At 39.4% G+C, this 19,451-nt stretch overlaps 1 protein-coding gene across 1 annotated transcript; it reads left to right on the top strand.

The window, feature by feature from the left end:
• The first annotated feature begins 3,336 nt into the window (after positions 1–3,336).
• On the top strand, positions 3,337–17,316 carry LOC102685724 (prostaglandin reductase 1). Its single transcript, XM_069192451.1, has 10 exons — positions 3,337–3,619; positions 4,950–5,068; positions 7,459–7,504; positions 7,871–7,930; positions 8,867–9,034; positions 10,113–10,230; positions 10,538–10,693; positions 11,617–11,722; positions 13,278–13,396; positions 15,730–17,316. Exons 2-10 carry the CDS (start codon positions 4,963–4,965, stop codon positions 15,838–15,840), a joined length of 990 nt encoding a protein of 329 aa, XP_069048552.1. The 5' UTR covers positions 3,337–3,619; positions 4,950–4,962; the 3' UTR covers positions 15,841–17,316.
• The last annotated feature ends 2,135 nt before the right edge of the window (positions 17,317–19,451 follow it).

Below are 19,451 nucleotides of genomic sequence, written 5' to 3'. Positions count from 1 at the left end.
GAAGAGGTTGAGGAACGGGAAAACGGGATATATTGTTACTATAAGCAGTCCAAGTAGGGAGCTGTGTCAGCATGCATAGGCTGCAGAGGAACAAGTAAAGCTTTATTCCATGCTGAAAAGAGAAGAAAGGAAACAACGTTTCGACTGTGGAGTCTTCTTCGGGTGTATGTTCTTATATTGTTACTATTCCTACATTAGTTCTAAGCAAGCAAGAGAAGTGTACCGCTGTTCATCATACCTGATTTTGTATCAAAATAATGGATACATGACTTAAATTTCTATCCAGTCTTGGAGTGAATTTCTGGTCAGGGATTAAACGCCAATTGCTTGATACATCTTGAGATATCTTGTAACATCATTGCCAATGCTGCCCCCAGCCACTATGCACTGACACATACCCAGGCAGCAGATGCTTTTCTCCATTCAAAGTTCTAAATAAGACAACACACACAGAGATCACGTTGCATTTTTATGTTTCACCTCGGGTGGTACTGTACATGACAAACTGAAACAAAAAAAGAACAGGATAAACAGCTTTGTTCTTCATCTCAAGCTTCTGATTTCTAGGAAATCAGCGGTGAGGGGTTCTAGACTTATAACAGAAAAGTTCTGGGTTCAAAATCCCAACAAGACACTGCTGTAGTACGTTTCAGCAGCACTGACCAGATTTCTTATTATCTTTAAAAACACTGACATTTGATTACACTTTGTTGTTTTGTTCCTAGAGCCTCAGAAAACACAGTTCGTCGTTTTGAAGAAGTGTTGATATCGGAGCAATACATAAGCTCATTAACGTCTTCTTTAACAATATCAGCTTTCTTTAACTTTGCAAACCTTTATTGAAAAGACACACCTTGCTAACAGACTACATGGGATATACAGTATACTAATATATTCCTGAAACACTGCTGCTTGTTTTAACCTTGATTAAGTACGGGGTATTCTAACATCTTGTCGATTGTAATCTCATTCAGATGATAATAAAACTAAAGTGATTGGTCATTATGACTAAGCACATTCACAAATCACTGTCAAAATACGAGGAAACCATTACACTAGGTAGCTTAATGGCTATCTATTACTGATAACTTTCATGAATCACACATGTAATTAGGGTTAAATATTAACAGTAAAAAACGCATAGTCATATGTGATAAGATGGCAGCAAGGCTGAGACGTTAAGAAGCCATTAAAAATAAAATCAAATTACCTCCAAAACTTTGAGAAAGTAAATTAGTATAACTTGAGTTTTTTGGCCATTGTCTAAAAGTTTATGCTGTAATTTCCACTTCAGTTACGAAAGTGGCATCTAATGCATGTGTATAAAATATATACATTCTCCTTCTTATTTTCTTTTAAGAAACTGTCTTTAAAATGTTGCCCTTCATTGCAAAGACTTATATAAACAATTTAAATGTGTTCAACACTTTCTGTGTTTCTGTAACACCAAAACATTTTTATTCTTTTCCAAAGCCATAACATTTGTTTTGAATAAAGGCTTAAATTCATTCCAGTTTCCGGCTAACAATCTCCATTCTCATCATTAAAGTTCAAGACTAGAGGTGAAATACTTATTTTCCTGAGGAACAGCCAATGGATTTTATTTCTAATGCTAGTAATATGTATTTACAGCATTCCTTTCACATCAAGTGCAATCCCAGAATAGAGGTTAGAGCTAGGTCAATGCTTTTAACAAGCTGAAAGCCTGGGAGAAAGTAATATATATATATACTGTATATCTTCAGTCCCTGTTTTATTAGAAAACATGCTCCTGATGTTATTGAGGTTTATTTGCTCAGATGTTCTGAGTAGAGTATACCTGACTCTTAAGAGACTTCTAGAAATGGTAAGAGCACCTTTTAATCAATGAGAAAAAATTAAAGCTACATCAATGTTCACAATCTAACCTGTTTTATGTGGCTTCTAAGATCAAAAGGATGATGTTACACTACGCACAGTGCGCGCGTGCATTCCCTCCTCAACCGTCCACACCACACTTTTCCCTGGGTCAGAGATTAAATAAAACTTCACTCGCACCAAACAAATTACCACACACTGAACACGTTAACCCAAATATGTCTCACACTACATATATGTTCACAATCTAACCTGTTTTATGTGGCTTCTAAGATCAAGGGCTAATGATGGAATGCATACTGTATGTGCTATTGTGCAAAAGTCTAGCAGGTTTTCTATCAATGTGCTTAATCAGGCAGCAACGTACTGTAGTTTGACATCCTTGAGAAGTTGTGATCATGTTTTGAAGATTGTGACTAGTGCGAAATAAAGATGGTTAAAATACAGGTTTGTCTTTTTCTGTCCCACTCTAAGCTACATGATAGCTTTCAAACAATAGCAATAATAGCTGGAAACACTAGAGGTGGGTTAGAATTGTTGATGATCGTAACATGCATGTATTATCAACCTTGATTGTATCTAAGATATAAATAAAATTATGTTATAAAACCATTACATGTTTTTTATTTCTTGTTTTTTTTTAAAGTAATTGGCTATGTCAGTCTGTGAATACCTGCTTGCTTAAAAGGAAACTGGCTTTGAAGTAGGTCCTCTCTACAAAACAGAGAGTTCCTTATAGTACTGTATACATTAAAGAACCTGTTGCCAGGAGGATATTGATGCAGTTTTGGAAATGGAAGCTTTTTTTTTTATCAGGAATCTTTGAAAGAGACTTTCAAAATGCAGCATATCTTGTCAGAAGACTTTGTTTCAGGGCATCATGATCACGCGTGCAAACAGCAAATCACTTTTGATTTTGTCTGTCTAAAGGTGAATAAAGCTCTCATAAAGCACCTGAAACATGGCTTTACTGATCCATATTCATACTGTTCAACATGTGCTTGTTGCATCGGCCATACAGTACATATACTCAAAACACATTAACATTTTACATGCATTCACGTACTGTACATCTACACATTTCCAATTCAATTCACCATATGCATGCTGTATGCATAAAAGGCAGATTGAAACCATGAGTCTTATGCGGGATGGCACAATTATAAATGGCGATGGACTCGTGTCCTGTCTAAGGTGTCTCCCGCTGTGTACCCCCTGTATTGATGCGGTGAAAGACTGACGGTATGGAGGTAGTTTCACTTCCCGAGCGAGCGAGGCTGCCTGAAAATATTCATATGTGGAGTACGTAGCAAGGGACCACGCAGTAGGTGCACAACACCTTCAGAAATTCTGCCAAATCCAGAAAAAAAAGTTGTCGGGAAAATCAAAATTTGATTACGAGGTATATTAACGTGGGCTGCTATTGCGATCATTAAGGTAAGGTCGAAGTAAGGCAGAGACCACATTGGTATCTGAAAAGCGGAACGAGGCTATGCCAAACGCCAGATAAGATCACTGCTCTGGTGGTGAAACTTCCTCATTTTGGATTCGTATAAGCAAGAGTTTTTCCACTGCCTATTCCTTCCGCCCGGGTCTTGGCTTCCTTTCTCATACAATACTTCTTGCACAATACATTTGGCAAACCCAGCCACGGCGACCGTGCTCTTTGCGCTGCGTTGAGCGAGTCTAGTCTTAATCATTTGCGAAACCTTTGAGAGGAAGAACATTTTTTTTCCCGGCCCCTTAACTGTTATATTTCGCAGTAAGTACTATTGACTACTATCTTTTATCATTAAAGTAGTGTAGCTACCATCTGGGAATAGGACTGAACGCGAAATCAGAATCCGCTAAGTTAATAAAAGCTAAATACGTAACAGTAAATAAACGGCGTACTTGCTTTATGTTTGTTGCGAACTATCGTGTGTGTGTGTAGCACTGGGATCCGATCCACCTGCACCCGGGTTAATTTGTTTTCCAAATGTTTACATCTCTTTTAAACCCAGCGTATTAAATATATAGTACGCCGTGTGCTGTATATGCGGTGCATATACTGTATTATTATTCACTTTGCTGAAGAGGTTAATGTGGTGCGCGAAGCTTGACCGCAGATCTTGAACTTGAACTTGAACTTTATTGCCATATGTAACCGGTACTGGTACAATGGAATTCTTACTTACAGAAAGTCTCTCGATTGTAAAACAAGTGTAAAAAAAAACAAAGTGCAAACAGTGCATCAAGACAATGTACAAACAAACAATAGACAATGTGCAAGTAAACATGCAGGCAGTTTGAATGTAAACAATACAGACGTGTAAACAATGACTGGAGACGTATCTTTACGATGATCTTTACGATGCTGTACAACGATTGCAATCGGAAATCGAGAGCGTTAATATGACAGAGCTTTCTGCATATGTGAAAGCCAGCATTACCTTAATAATACTAAAAATTGAGGACATAGAAAGGATAGACATTGCTTTCTTCCTTGTTCTTTGCGCATTGTTTGCTGACAGAGTACAGTGCCTTGTGATATCATACTGCACCTCCCTCACCAGCAGTATATTATACAGTATCCATGTGTAATAACACCAGTATGTAACTTAATTGCAATTAACCAGCATGTAACTGGCGATTCATGGCAAAAACAATCGATTCAACATAATGTACAAAATCCACAGTTTTCTGTTGGCCTTCGTCAGGCAGTCTTTTAGGAACTTCACTAACTCTTGGAAGAAACTCTTCCTCACAGTAAAGATTTGAAGGTCCTGGTCAGGGTTTTTGTTTTCCTAGCCATCACCCGGAGGTTCGGTTGTTGGTCTCTTTGACGCAGGGGTACCCATATCTGAGCCTGTCTGTGAGGGGCTTGTAACGTGTATAAAAGGGCAAATGGCTCCACAATTGGTGTGCCGGAGGAGCCTGCCTGCCTACCCAGTTCTGCCCTGTGCGTCTGGCCCCCGGTGATTGTCCCTGCTAGCCGGTTCGTCGAAAACGCAATCGCCAAGAATTTTACCGACTCCTGTCAGTGCCGGTCCTCTTTGAGTAGCCGTGGTTAGAGAGCAAACTTAAGACATCTTTGTGTTTTCTTTCCCCAGAGGTGAAAGGAACATGGTCCGAGCAAAGACCTGGACACTCCGCAAGCACTTTGAGGGGTTTCCCCAGGACAGTGACTTTGAGCTGAAGGAACAAGAGCTGCCTGAACCGAAGGATGGAGGTGCTGTGTAAAGACATCATGTCCTCTGTTTTTGTTTTGCGTTCCGTTGGGTGCTGCTCTCATGGGCGTCCGATACTGTCGCTTTCATGGCAGGGACATGTTAATCAGAACCAATTAAGTTCTCACTGTGACGAGTCTCCATTGCTTTTTGGAGCTGCTTGTGATGTTATGCATCTGCTTGATTTCCCACTCGGCAGAGAAAGCTGAGCAGGTTGTATATCCCATGTGTGGGAAGGTGCCCTCTTTATAAGGTCAAAATTAAAACTACAAGTAAACTATCAATAGCTTTATCACATGTATTGGACAGCAAGTACAGAATTGCTGTTGTGGCAAAACGTCTTAAATGTTTCCTTAAATCAAACCTGTTACTCTGTTGGGCCCCCGAGCAAGGCCCTTCACCCCAGCTCCTGTGTAAATGGCTGACCCTGCGCTCTGACCCCAAGCTTCTCTCCCTTTGAAAAGGGAGAGAAAAGGGAAAATTTGAAAAGACAAATTCCTAATGCAAGAAATTGTATATGGCTAATAAAGTGATCCAATCTCTCTCTTATCTCATCTAAGTTTGTGTGTTATATGGGTGTGAGTGATATTTAACTTCCTGGTACAAATGTTTTCACCAGATATATGTTATGCAAAGTAACAAAATCCCGGAGGTACCAGACTGCCCACCCCAAATGTAGACAGGTGATGAGCCCCTATAGTGATCTGGAGAGCAGGGAAGCATTCAGTGAAAACCTGAGAAAGGAAATTAACACGTCTTATTTACCATATGAGTCACAGAAAACAATATGGGAAACAAGTTTTCAGAAATGGCGTGGGAGGTTGCAGAGTCATAGCTGTTCAAAACAGTTTAGACAGATCATTTTATTGAAGCAAGTGATTATATCAGCAGATTTGTGTCAGTGTAAAATTATTCAGTCTTAGATGGCAAGCATATAGTTCAGCCTTTCAACTTAAAATATTACAAATGCTGGGGACTTTAAAGCAATATGTCATCATCAGCCTTTATCAGTCCTTTCCGCATTCTTTTATTCCTCATCCAGCTTGTTCTTGCAAAATTACTGAGATCATCTTGACACTTCACTGGAAGTCTTTTTTGTTTTTGTTTTCAGGTCCCTTGGGATCTAATTCAGCTGCTTCTTGGTCGAATCATCTGATGCTCATGTTATGGCTTGCCCTTTTCCATGTCCGTTGTCTCATTTAAAAAAAGGCAATAGTTTTTTGTGCTCGAACACATTAGTCTCATTGTCATCTCATTTATGTTGCAACATATTTGTGTCTTTTCTTGCCATTCCAAGCCTGGGCGATCTGCAGTTTGTGTTTCATTTGTGCTCGATTTCCTGCCCATATGTTAGTACAAGCAGCTGACTTTGGCCGTAGATCAGCGCAGCTTCCACGGGATGTGGGTGAAATGTTGTTTTCACATGTTATTGTGTCCAAAATGTAACTTAACAGCAGTGCAACTGAAATGCTTTGTTTGCTTGTCAGCTTGGGAGTTTTTGCGTTTGCGTTTTTGTGTATTTCCAAGTAATGTATTCTTGAAAGGCGTCATGTAAAAGTGTTTAGAACAAGGCAAACCGAGTTATGTCTGTTATGCAAACAGCCTGCCCCAAACATTTGGAAAAATATTCCAGTTACATGGCAAAAAACCTGCTGAAATAGTGTTTTAAACTAACCACCTTTCAGCGGTGTTTCGTAATGTTGCAATTTTAATGTGTCATTAAGTTGATAGCAAGTTGCACTTCCTCTAAGAGAAGACCTTGTACTGGCTGAAACAACAGTATTTAGGATTGTCATTGCAATTGATTAGGCAGACAACACCCACTCTTCTGAGGTCTAACACTTTCATAGGAGAGAAAGGAGATACGGAGCTGCTTTTATGAATTGATTAGGGCCTCAGTATATTTAGATATATTGTAAAGTGGAACCTGTCTGTTCATGAAGATCAAGATATTGTGTATAAAATTGTGCAATACTGGCGTGCTGTCAAACCTGACACCCTGATGCCTTTCAAGAAGGGCTGGATGAGATCCTTAGATCAAGTTGCTACTTGCAACCACACAAGATACAAGGGCCGCCATTTCACCTGTCTTTCTAACTTTCTTCTCATCCTGCATTGTACAATAAATGTTGTTTTCTGAGTTGTTTCCAGTTGGTTCTTTTCAGAAATAAAACCAGAAATTGAAGAAAACAAGCCGGTGTTCATTCCATTTCGGCTAAATATTAAAGACTGCACTTGTTCACGAGACTTGACTTTCACAAGATCAAAGCAAGTCTCTTGGGTAGTCAGCATTATTTCTAAAATATTTTTTACTCTGTCACTACTAGAAATTAATCATCAAAAGCAGGTTAAAAGTGGATACATTAACGTTTTATTTTTTGTTCTGTTTTAGAAGTCCTGCTTGAGGCAGTTTTCCTCAGTGTGGATCCCTATATGAGGTACAAATGAGAAGAGTCTGCACGCGTCCTGATACAGAAACTGTATTGACATTCACTGGGTTGGCTTTCCAGTCACTCCAGAAAGCCCCAAACAACTGTGCATCTCAACAAGAAGAGAATCAGAACAGTTAGCAGGTCTTGCTGAAATCCATGTGGATAGAAGGCAGCTCTCATGTGCCCTGTCCAAAGAGATTCTACATTGCTGTTCAGCCCATGAACTCAATCGGAAGCCTCATGTGCCATAGTTTTCAATTCAGTTACAGTGGTAGTAGGAAATAGAGCTGAGATATGGAAAAACACTATGTGACAGCCTGCACTAGGTGATGGGTCATGCTAATAATTCTGTCCTTTCATTTTTCTTTCTAGGCCATACAGTAAAGTACGGATGAAGGAGGGAGATGTGATGATTGGAAGTCAAGTTGCCAAGTAAGATCTGAAAACCTGATTGCTGAACTATGTATCCTGTTTCATACTTTGAATGTTCTAATGCTAAAGAATGACCGTTTGTGGAATCAAAAAAGGGCGAGTTTTTGTGATTTCTTACATTTTTTGGCATTTGAACAGAAAGTGAAATCGTATAGCAGAGATTGCTTATTTATTTGAAAAATCCATATTTTCTTTTAAAATGGAAGAAACCCATCAAGATAATCAATGCCTGTACACAAGTTTTTATTTTGGATGCGCTCTCTTCAAATCGCATATCTGCTGACCTTTAATTGCTTTAAAGTATTATGTTATGATTTGTTCTATTTTTATAGAAACACTGATTTTTGCTTTCAGTATCTGAACTGTCTTAACACCTTGATGATAATTTGTCGATTTACAAAGTCTACAAGAACATGCCGAGGGCTCCTGGATGTTTCATTGTACGTCCTTAACCTTAACTTCAACCATGGTCATTCCTTAACCTCTGATTTTAAATAGAGTTTGTACAGCTAAAGGGAACTATAGATATTCTGATATTCCTATAAAGAGAACCACGTTTCAGTGCTCACACCTGTCATTCACACTGCAACGATATTTAAGATTATCTGTGAGTAGTATCCACTCACAAGCAGACATTGCTTCTGTTCATTTATGTTCTTGTGCTTAATTCCTGGTATAATCACATGGTCACAGGGTGCCAACATCCAGTAAAACTAGATGTCATATCCTTGCTAGGCGCTGTGCGCCCTCTGGTGGACCCTGGTAACATGGTGTGTGCCGTCATTCACCATGTGAGTGTTTTTTATGGTCACGTTTACAGTATGTGCCAAGTTTTAGCGCTCCACAGTGCACAGCTTTTAGTTTTTGTTAATGTAAGTTTGTCTGCTTGTTGAAAGAAGAACTAGAGCCCTTAAGCATCTTTTTTTTTTCCCCTAGGGTGCTTGAGAGCAAAGATCCCCGATTCCCTGTTGGCAGCTATGTGGTTTCCAACTGTGGCTGGAGGACTCACTCGATCTGTACGGGAGAACAGCTGGAAGCCCTTCTCTCCAACTGGCCGGAAAACATCCCCAAGTCCTTGGCGCTGGGCACCGTTGGGATGCCAGGGTAAAGTATGAACCAGCTCCCCAGCTCTGCAGGGGATGCAGTTGCAGTGAATGGACCGGTTTCGAGCCAAGACTTTTTTGAAAAATAAGGACCAAGCACAGCTGTGTGGTTTAATAAAAGTGACAACAGGCTTGCTCCTTTTCATGGTCGGTTCTTCTGAAATGAAGGATTAACCACGGCAAACTGAGAAAACATTATTTTGCTTTAGATGACGGAGACAGCGCGATTTAATCAGTTGAAAGTTACGTTCTCTTCCATGTCAGGAGGTGTCAAGCCTAAGAGCTGGTCAGTTAAATTTCATCTTTAAATAAGTCTGGGAAATGAGTTTTTGCAGTCTTTTACCAAGTTCTTTTACCATTTTAAAACAGAAATTAAAGAGGCGGATTCTCACAGTGGGGTCTTGAGACATGTGGTGTACAGAAGGTGCAAGACATGATCTAAAGTACTGTAGAGCTGGCCTGCTTTTACAATTTACATTGTAACCAGTATATACAACTACAGTATGTGTAGGATAAATTGTGATCTTGATAAACACAAAGCACAGTGGGATCGTTAGCTCCATTCTCCCAATGATCTTAATCAGATCATGGTGTCAGCTCACAGGAGCACAGGGCAGTTTACAGGCCAGCTACAGAAGTCTACAGGCAAGAGTTTGCTTATTATGCGTTGGTTTTCCATCGGTGTTAACGGCAAAAACCAAATTAAAATCTGAATGAGTATAACGCCTACAGCAATAGAAAAGCTGCTTCATCTTACAGTGTAGATGGTACAAACCACAGCACATCTGCTGCCTTGGGCTGTGAATGACTGAGAGCAACAATGGTCATATCAGTAGTAATACTGTACAGTATGTATATGTAGTAATATACTCACACCTGAAGAAGGCTCCACGGCCGTAACGTTGTGTTTTCTTTCTTTTTTTTCAGCATGGAGTAAACCTATTACTTGTTCCTTTGCAGCCTACGCATGCTGACGCAGCTCCCCACCTATGTAGTAATATGCCAACCAATAGCTGGAGTGTAACCGAAGAGCCCTCAAGTCCCACCTGGCCTGAGCCTTTTCCTTTCGCATGTTTCAGGTTGACGGCTCTGTACGGCCTGACGGAGGTCTGCGAGATGAAACCTGGAGATGTGGTCCTGGTTAACGCTGCCGCAGGGGCTGTTGGCTCAGTGGTGGGGCAGATTGCCAAAATTAAGGTTGGTGTGAACCTGATGTTTCCACAGAGTGTGGTTCCTTCATAACATAGGATTGCATTACATTGCTTCCATCTGGAGGTCTGCTTGCTTGAATATAATGAAGGCACTAATTATGCTGCTGCCCTGTGCGTGTCTGTTTTGAAAGAACTGTCTTTTCAGGCAGACACTCCAGAAAGACTTAAATTTTTTTCCTGTGTTCTGTATTTACTTTTAATACCGTCATTAAATTTGAAGTTTTCATTTTCTTTTCTTTTTTTATTTTCTCCTATTCATTTTATTTTCCTTTTAATTTCACTCATTGTTTCAGGGCTGTAAAGCAGTTGGCTGTGCTGGATCTGATTCAAAGGTTGCCTACTTAAAAGAAATGGGGTTTGATGAAGCTTTCAACTACAAAACAGTGAGCTCTTTAGAGGAAGCATTGAAGAAAGCATCTCCGGAAGGTTACGACTGCTTCTTTGAAAATGTAAGTTGTTTTTCTGCAAGGTTATTATGAACACGATTAAGCAATTAAAAAGAACCGTGGCAAGGGGTTTTATTGACGATACAACGTGACTGATCTGTCAGAAGTTCCTGTTGTTCCTATATAATATCCAAAGGATGTTTTTTGGCTCATATGAGATGTCCTCAAGTCTTCATAAAAATAGACTGGCCACAATTATTGGCTAATGTAACTGGAGTGAATTTGTGAGAGTACTTCCTCACGTTCCAGGTAGAGTGCTTAATCCAAACTTGGATTAAGAAATTGATGCTTTTTTTCACAGTGGAATGCACAAAAGTAGGGTTTCTTATTTACTGATTTAAGGTGGCAAACTGAGGATTTGTTTTTGAAGAGAAATAACACAACTGTGCTCTGATCTGAGGTGCATTGGAGTTGTTAGCAGATAATGGATACCACACCTCACCCATGTCATGCCCTGCTTATTCCGTGATCATACTGTGATTTAAACAAATTTGGAGGAACCTACATAGGTTTTATTCTATAATACAGTAGTTTTATGAGGGCTATTATAAACGCATCTTTTCATTTCAAGAATGCAGTAAGCACACTCTGAACACTTCCTAAAGAACTTGACAGATGCAGTCTGAGTATCATGAAAAATATCATTAGTGTTCAATAAGCCCATTTATTTTCCTAATATTTATTCTCAACAATTGATGCTAACAAAAATAAAACATGTGCTCTCCTCATGAAGATTTTGCACTTTAAAAACACCAGCCATAAAGCGTTCAGAAAAGTGTCACTTTCTGTTAACAAAGACAGTTCTACAATTGTAAATGCATGGGTCAACTTTAATATGTTGATAAAACACTGAACAGAATAGTGTTGTTAGAGAAACCTTACAGAGTGTTAGAAGTGTTAAAACAGTTTTATTCTGTCAAATTTAGGTTGGAGGGCAATTCTCAACTGTTGCACTTGAACAAATGAAACCATTTGGGAGGATTGCAGTGTGTGGTTGCATCTCAGTGTATAACGACGTAACTCCACAAACAGGTAGGTGCTCCCCTGTGTTCGATATCTATCTACACAGACGTATTCAAAATCTTAACTAATTCAACATTTAGTGTTCTAATAACATCCTAATTTCATGTTTTTTTTTGTACTCGCATACCTCACTGGTTAAAAGATTAACCAGATAGGGATAAACATCCAGATAAACCTGGATGTGTTCACTTTTTGCTGTGTTAAAATGTTCATGTTTGTGCACGTGTTAATGAGGGATAAGACTTTATTGATCCCGCAGGGAAATTCAGGCGTTACCACAGCCCAGCCCAAGATGACAGACATCAGAATAGACTTTAAATAAGTACAGCAATACAAAATAAAATAAATAAAAATATAAGGGTGTTTAAAACCCGCTTTTGATGGGAGTCACACAGTACATTTGATCCATTGCCCTTGTGTAAGTGATCAGTACCTTCTGTGTCCAGTGCTGGTTCAAACACAGGTCCTGTTAATTAAGACTTGTAATACTGCTGCTCATCTTCAAGGGCCCCTGACTGCATTGGTGAATTATTAGCGCTCTGTGCACTGCCTGTCACTGTGGCCTCGTGTTCCAGTTCCCTTCTTTCACTTTCCCACGAGGAGGCTTTGGTGCGATGTCCTGATCCGTTACTCCAGATCCCCAGAGTTACCTACTGGTAGATCTCGCACATCTGTTAGCACTTTTAAATCCGGTTGTATGACTGACTTCTGTAATGTCGCTTTTAGTTTTGCTTGGTTTTCCGTGTGTGTGTGTGTGTGTGTGTGTGTGTGTAAGTGTCTCTTGTTTTATTGTGAAGCATCCTGAGATGGTCTCATGAAAGGCGCTCTATAAAGTATTATTAACCACTGTGCAGGCCTGACATGTCAAAGCCCGATAGAGACTTTGTGCTTGAAAGCTCACTGGAGCTTGCTCTGTCCAGCTCATCCCACGAGTTGGGCTAAGGCCTGACAGCGAACTAGTATGTGAAGGTGGTCCTAGACGCATGTAGACCATACTATGCTGGTACAAGCATTACTGCGCTAGTACATGTAGAGCTGATGCTGCCATCGGTGTCAGTGTTGTTTTTTTTGTTCTGCTGTATGTGCTTTCTCATAGTTGCTACTTATAGATGGCAAAAAGGGAACAGAACTCTCGTATCTTCTTGCGATATGCGGGTTTAATTAGTGAAAACATCCTTTTCCAAGCTTTCAGAGGGGTTTCAGGTTTTAACATACTGTATGTATAGGTTTTCACCTTTCCTTGTTACCACTAGAGGGCGATATTTAGCTAATTACTAGATTCGTGCCAAGCTCTCAGACCCAGTATCTAATGTTTGATAAAAACTGAATTTGACTCTACTCTTCTCTGTAGAGAGTTTTAAGACCCATTTATATTGTTAACATTTTGTAGCTTAGAAATAATTTTTACCTTTTTTGATAATATTAAAGCAAGGTCAATAGTGTGACTTATATTGGCTGTAAATGAAAGGAGAAAAATATGCATACTGCACTGCACTGTTGCTTTTATTGGACTTGAATTCCCTTGTGCTGTCTGTGTTTTTACTCCTTGTCGTTTGATGTTCAGGCCCATATGTCCACCCCCAGTTGCTCTTCAAACAGCTCCGCATGGAAGGATTCCTTGTCTACAGATGGAAGCACAAAAACGAGGAATCTCTCAAGCAGCTTATGACCTGGGTGAAAGAGGTAAGGAGATGGAAAGTTTCATGCTGGACAGGCGAGGGAGGAGTGAACTTTGGAAACTGGGCAAGATTACGCAATCTTCTTTTTAGTGTTTGGATTCCAGTAGGTTTTGGTGGTGGAATTTTGTTCAGGTATACCACAGAATACCACTTGGTATTCTTATCCTGCAGTGCCTGGGGATATTTTAGCTTTTGAAAACTATCCCTTTGATTTAATTTAGAAGATTAACAAATCCATTCTTAGACTGTAATAAATTGAACCAATGAACATTTTCAATTGTTTTTCAGTTTGATTCATGCAGAGACAGACAACGTTCAACTTAGATATTTCATAATGAGCCAAAAAACTCACCAGAAACATTGTCACTGGTACATAACATCTGGAAAACTTCCCACAAAGCCTTAAAAATAAACAGAAACTTTTTATTTTGTTCCCATGTAGTCACTTGTACAGAAATTCCTATATCTGATTATCCAAACTGACTCTCCTATTAAAATGATGACTTGCCGTAAAAATGAAATTATGTATTGTAAGATCAAAATGGCAGAAAAATAGTATATGATAAAAATATAGAATTCATCTTAAGGTGCTACTGCTCTGTGCATTACAAAACAACACGTGATAAAGCAGTGAGTCTTATGCACCTGAATAGGACACATTCTAGTATAAGACATGCTAGAAATGCAAATTAAATAAGAGCCTCTTCTGATCTGACAGACCTGTCTTAGACACCAAATGCACTGTAATGGAAATAAGAGTGTGAACTTTGCAAAGGTCGATATGTATGAAAAGGCAGAGCCAATTATATTTGAACATACCGTAAGACGATTCTTAAATTGCTCCATCTGGACAAACTTTCTCAGTATTGCATCATTGTAATTAAAGGACAGGTAAAAAAAACACAAAAATCATTTGCGGTTTCTGACTTTCTGTATGGCTGATAGTTTTCAGAAACATTATGTGTGGCTTGGAGGCCTTGAATGGCATTAGTGTTGGTAGTGATTTCAAAAGCAATATTGTGCATTCGAGCCTGCAGAATGACCCCATGTCATGAATTTATGGTGCAAGTAAAGTGGCTGAAGTTCAGCGAATACAATAGACCAGAGGTTCTCAACCTTTCGATGCCAGTGGACACCTTAAGTATTGCTTTACTGTCCGTGGAGCACACTGCAGCAGGAACCATTGGCTCAGGCCACTGAGGGGAGTTTCGTTTTGTTTTGGTGGGAACGTTTTGGGAATTTTTTGGTTGTCAGTTTTACAACCTTTTTTCTCCATCTCTCACACTCCACTCCCCCACCACCGCCACCCCAGAAAAAAATTATCGCACCGCTGGCTGGCAAAAACTATGGGTCATTTTAAAAGAAAGCAAAATTCAGCCATCAGAACATTTTATACCTACTGTACATAAATACATTCGTAAACAAAACATACGTTCATGAGTTTGCCTAGTTTTCTTTGAAAAACATCATGGGGCTTCTTTTTGAAATCAGGGCGATTTAATTCTGAATGGTAAAGCGAATTTGCAGGTTTCAGGCTTTCAATTGCCAAAACATCGTAGCACAAAACACATTAGGATTTAGGTTCTCTTTTGATTTCATTCCATGTAAAGCCTAATTTTATGTATTTGTCATCGTACCTCCTGACTATCTTCTTCGCAGTATTTGGCTCATTCAGAACTTGTAGTAGGTCTTTCCATTTCAACATCACTGATTTCTTAACTAAAATCCAATCTTTAAAATTAGCATTGTGTTTTTGTTTCAAAGGTCTAGTTTGAAGCCACTGATCAATATCAGAGTTAATTTTAAATGACTGATTCTTACACTTTAGGCTTATCATAAGTACGTACAAATTACTTCACAAATAGACAACGAGACATTCAGTTTTGTTGTGTAATTAGATACAATGCTGACTCAGGATCGAGACTGAGGGAGTACTGAGTATCGGCACTGCAGACACTATTTTGTGAACGATACTGCGTTTAGACACCACTTCCTGAAAAATGTGCCGTCTAGTCATGACGACAGCGCAAGACATCCACAGGCTGTAGTTATATTTTCAGTTTATTAAGAATTTAAAGTGAAGCATATAACAGATCAAATCTGCTTGATTATATCCCTGATATTTGTGCCGGCCGCAGATCCCCTATAACAAACCCACAGACCACAGGTTGAGAAACCCGCTGTAGATCTTTCTAATTCAGGGGTGAACGCTTGCTGTAAGGGGAGTCAGAACGTTAGCGGACCCTGTGCAGGGCTGGGCCTTGATTGTGATTGTCTGTTAAATACAGCAGAGGACCTGGACAACACAAAGATGCCTCTTTCTTATTTCACTTGCAGGGCAAGCTGAAGTACCGGGAGCATATCACCGCGGGCTTCGCCAACATGCCCAGAGCCTTCATGGGAATGCTGAAAGGAGAGAACACGGGCAAGGCCATCGTGAAGGCCTGAGAGGAGCTCCCGGGCGTCACCTGCGTCACCTGTGACGTTAACCCTTAGGTGGTGGGCCTTTCGGGCGCGGCGGTCAAGTGTCATTGGGCGAGACGTTTTTTTTCACTTCCCGAACCGTTCGGTTTTAGTAGCACTGGTGGGCATCTCTGGTGCTGGAGGTCTCCACTCCACTGGGAAATGTCTTGGAATCACTGTCAACACTTAATTAAACACAGGAAATGGTGCTCATCTCGACAGACGGTAGACCAGCGGATGGGAACGCAAAGCCCCCTGTAGTACTGAGGCAGTAGGTGTTGTCAAACACTGGGCTTTCCGATCTGTCCTGTGATGTAGATGTTACCTTACTGATCTGAATTTATCACACTAATCAGACGAGCTGGTTTTACGCCGAACCTATACAGGAAATTATGGAGAAAATCCAGTATACGAAATTCCCCCAATTTACTGGGTAATTTTTTCTTTTCTAGACAAAAGTTAAACTTTTTTTTAACATAACATACAAATAGAGCAATACAATCAGATGAGAAGTGTGCTATAAATTAACAAGAGGGAAGAAAGTGGGGGTAGTTAAATAGATTTGGGAAATGAAGAAAAGTCTGTCCAAGCTGACACATTCTACATCATTGTGCTAGTACAGATTTCTATAATCTGAGTGATGTTTATCTGTATTTTCTACACATGCGATTTCTACACAAAATGCAAAAAATATTTTTTTAAAAAATCAGATACAGTGCTAATAAAATGCCAATAGGCTGGGTGATGACAATTATCTATTACAATTTATTGCCCTTGGGTCTTAATTTCCGGGACACTAAGGTGCTTGATTGCACAGTCCTCTTTGAACACTGCGTTTGAGAAGAAAAGCAGAAATAGTTCAAAGCTTTATGGTAATGTTTACTGTATGATCCAAAATTAGAAACTGTGAGTGCCTTCAATACATTTACATTTTGAAATAACTGACCGGATTTTAAATGTGAGAGTAAATATCTTTCTACCTTACTTTCATTTTCTAAAAACTGATCAGTATTTTTTTAAATCTCCTGAAATATGTTTCTCTGATGTAACAAAATGGGAAAATGAATATACGTTGTGCTGTTTTCATTCTCCAATCATAATTAAATGTTCCTTTTTCCTCTTTAAGGTTGATAGTGAAAAAGTTCTGATTGTCTCTCATTGTCAACTTCATAACTAGAAATTTTAGTTTGATTATATTGGTATTCAATTGATGGTGTTAGAATCAGGGCAGGTACTTATTTCAAGAATCTTGGGGTCATTTTTAGATCTGAGACTTGTATTTGAAATTCACATTATCATTGTTGTGAAGGTGTCTTTTTGTAACATTACTCATACTAAAATCTGCATACATTTCGTTTATCCGGGCCTGGTTATTGTAATGCAGTGCTTGCTTGATTGTATATTCAAACATGTTCAAAACTCTGCTGCTCAGATCATAAATAAAATACATGAACATAACAACCCAGTTTGAGTTTTCTTGCACCGGATTTCAGAAATTCAGCGTACTGCTGGATCACCTTTAAAGGTGTGAATAGTTTGTCTCCTTATTAAATATATAGGGAGACAAGTTTGAGGAATGATCTAAAGACACCCCTGTCCCAAGTCTTGAGAGAGACCTCATTGGCACTTTGGTCTCTAGGAAATCATGAGTGGGTGATTTCTCACCCCCAACTTCACACTACCATATTGCTGGGTCAGCTTTAAAGGTGTAAATGGGTTGACTCCTTGCTAAATGTATAATGATCTATAAAGCAGATAAACTATCTTTGTATATTCTTACATGTCCTTTGCACTATGACCTGCTATTGATCCCCGAACTGGAATCTGAACCTTGGGTGACCATTCTATTCTGTGGGTTGATACCCCAACCCATGTTAGATCTTCCATGTCAGAGATGATTAGTTCTTCTTGTTAATAATTACTGATCTGACAAGTGGGGTGTTAGTGACAGACGTCCAGGGTAAGATAAACCAAAAAACACATTGTTTGTAACAGCCCTCTGTGAATTGCACACCTGAGTCTGAAGTGTGGCAAATGAGAGCCTTATCTGTCCATTCTTTAATTCCTTCTATTGGTTCCCAAAAGTGGAATTTGAACCTTGGGAGACCAAGTTTCTATTCTGTGGATTGATGTCCAAACCCCGTATTAGATCTTCCAAGTCAGAGATGATTACTTCTTAATAATTAACGAATGGGGTGTTAGTGACAGACGTCCATGGTAAGATAAGCCGAAAACTCCCCCTGGACTGCTGTGCCTTCACTCCTGGGTCTGTACCACCTACAACGCCACTTCAGTTTCTCAGGGGGTGGCACTGGTCATGACAGAGGTGGCACAGAAATTTTGGGTACTCTTAGTGGCGGAAATCTAAGTCACCCTAAAAGTAATTACTTTAATTCTCTCACATTTATCCATGCAGGTCCAAAGAATATGCCTGGAATCGTGTTCAACTAATTAAATTTAGTTTAACCTTTGTTAATTCTAGTCAAGGTGAAATAGTTGACATATTATATTGTGTATGTAATGTATTATAAATTCTATATTCTGGACTAAAAGTAATTGTATTAAATACATACTCAAATGGCAAGATCTCTGGAATACCCCGAGGAACTAAGTAAGAATTATTCCTTCAGTCACACAGTGACTATTCAGTATAGTTTATCTACTTTGATCACAATTTGCCTCTCTGCTATAATAAAAACATAGTCAGTCTTTCATAATAAAGCTCCGATCAAAACCAAGAAAGAGCCGTTGTTGCTCTTTAGGTTGTAAAGAATTTAAAGCACCAGTAGTCTATTTCTGCAATTGAATATCATAAATGGATCATATTTTTTTCCCTTTTAAATCACTAATGTGTTCCTCAAAAGTTGTGGATAAAACATCCTAATGTACGACAAAATGTGTTCATGAAGAGGGAGATGAGCAAGAAAGGGAGCCTGAACATTCCTCAGAAAGGTTTCTCTATTTCAAAAAGGAAAGAGAGAGAATATTTTCTCTTCACTATGTTATGGAAGCTTTTGTTTTACCTGAATGAGAGAAATTATTTCTAGGCCTCTACTTGAATTGCATTAGCTGCGCCCAAGTGCCTGGTTTCTATGGAAAACCAGCTTCCTGCACTACGTCTATCGTATCTCGGGGCAACCCCTTTGTGAAGCTCGCCAATCACAGGCCAGGGAGAGGGAAGAGATAAAAGAGACAATCAGAGTAATACTATTCCACAAACACCTGCCGGTACTGGTGCACCTGTACTGTGGATAGCATTTTTGTTTTTGTTTTATCAGTGAATGTGCACATTCAGTGGGTACATCAGTGGGCAAATAACCATTTTCTTTTATCAATAAAATAGTATTAGAATTTCAGGGAGGCTTTTTTTTTCTGGCCGCTGTGTTCTGTGTGTACAGGCCAGTTCAGGGAAGGTGCCAAAGCAATCCCTGTCCCAATTCTTGGGAGAGACTCACCTCAGTGACACTTGGGTATTGAGGAAATAACGAATGGGAGATTTTTGACTGAGGGACACCTCTAAAAGGGTTACTCACCCCCAGCCTCAAAATCCAACTTTAGTAGACCATCTTTGGCACAAAGGTACACCTCTCTTAACC

The sequence above is a fragment of the Lepisosteus oculatus genome, chromosome 1 (assembly GCF_040954835.1).
Source record: "Lepisosteus oculatus isolate fLepOcu1 chromosome 1, fLepOcu1.hap2, whole genome shotgun sequence".
Lineage (NCBI taxonomy): Eukaryota > Metazoa > Chordata > Actinopteri > Semionotiformes > Lepisosteidae > Lepisosteus > Lepisosteus oculatus.
The sequence above is the reverse complement of the archived record's forward strand: the minus strand, read 5'-3'. Positions and strand labels throughout refer to the sequence as shown.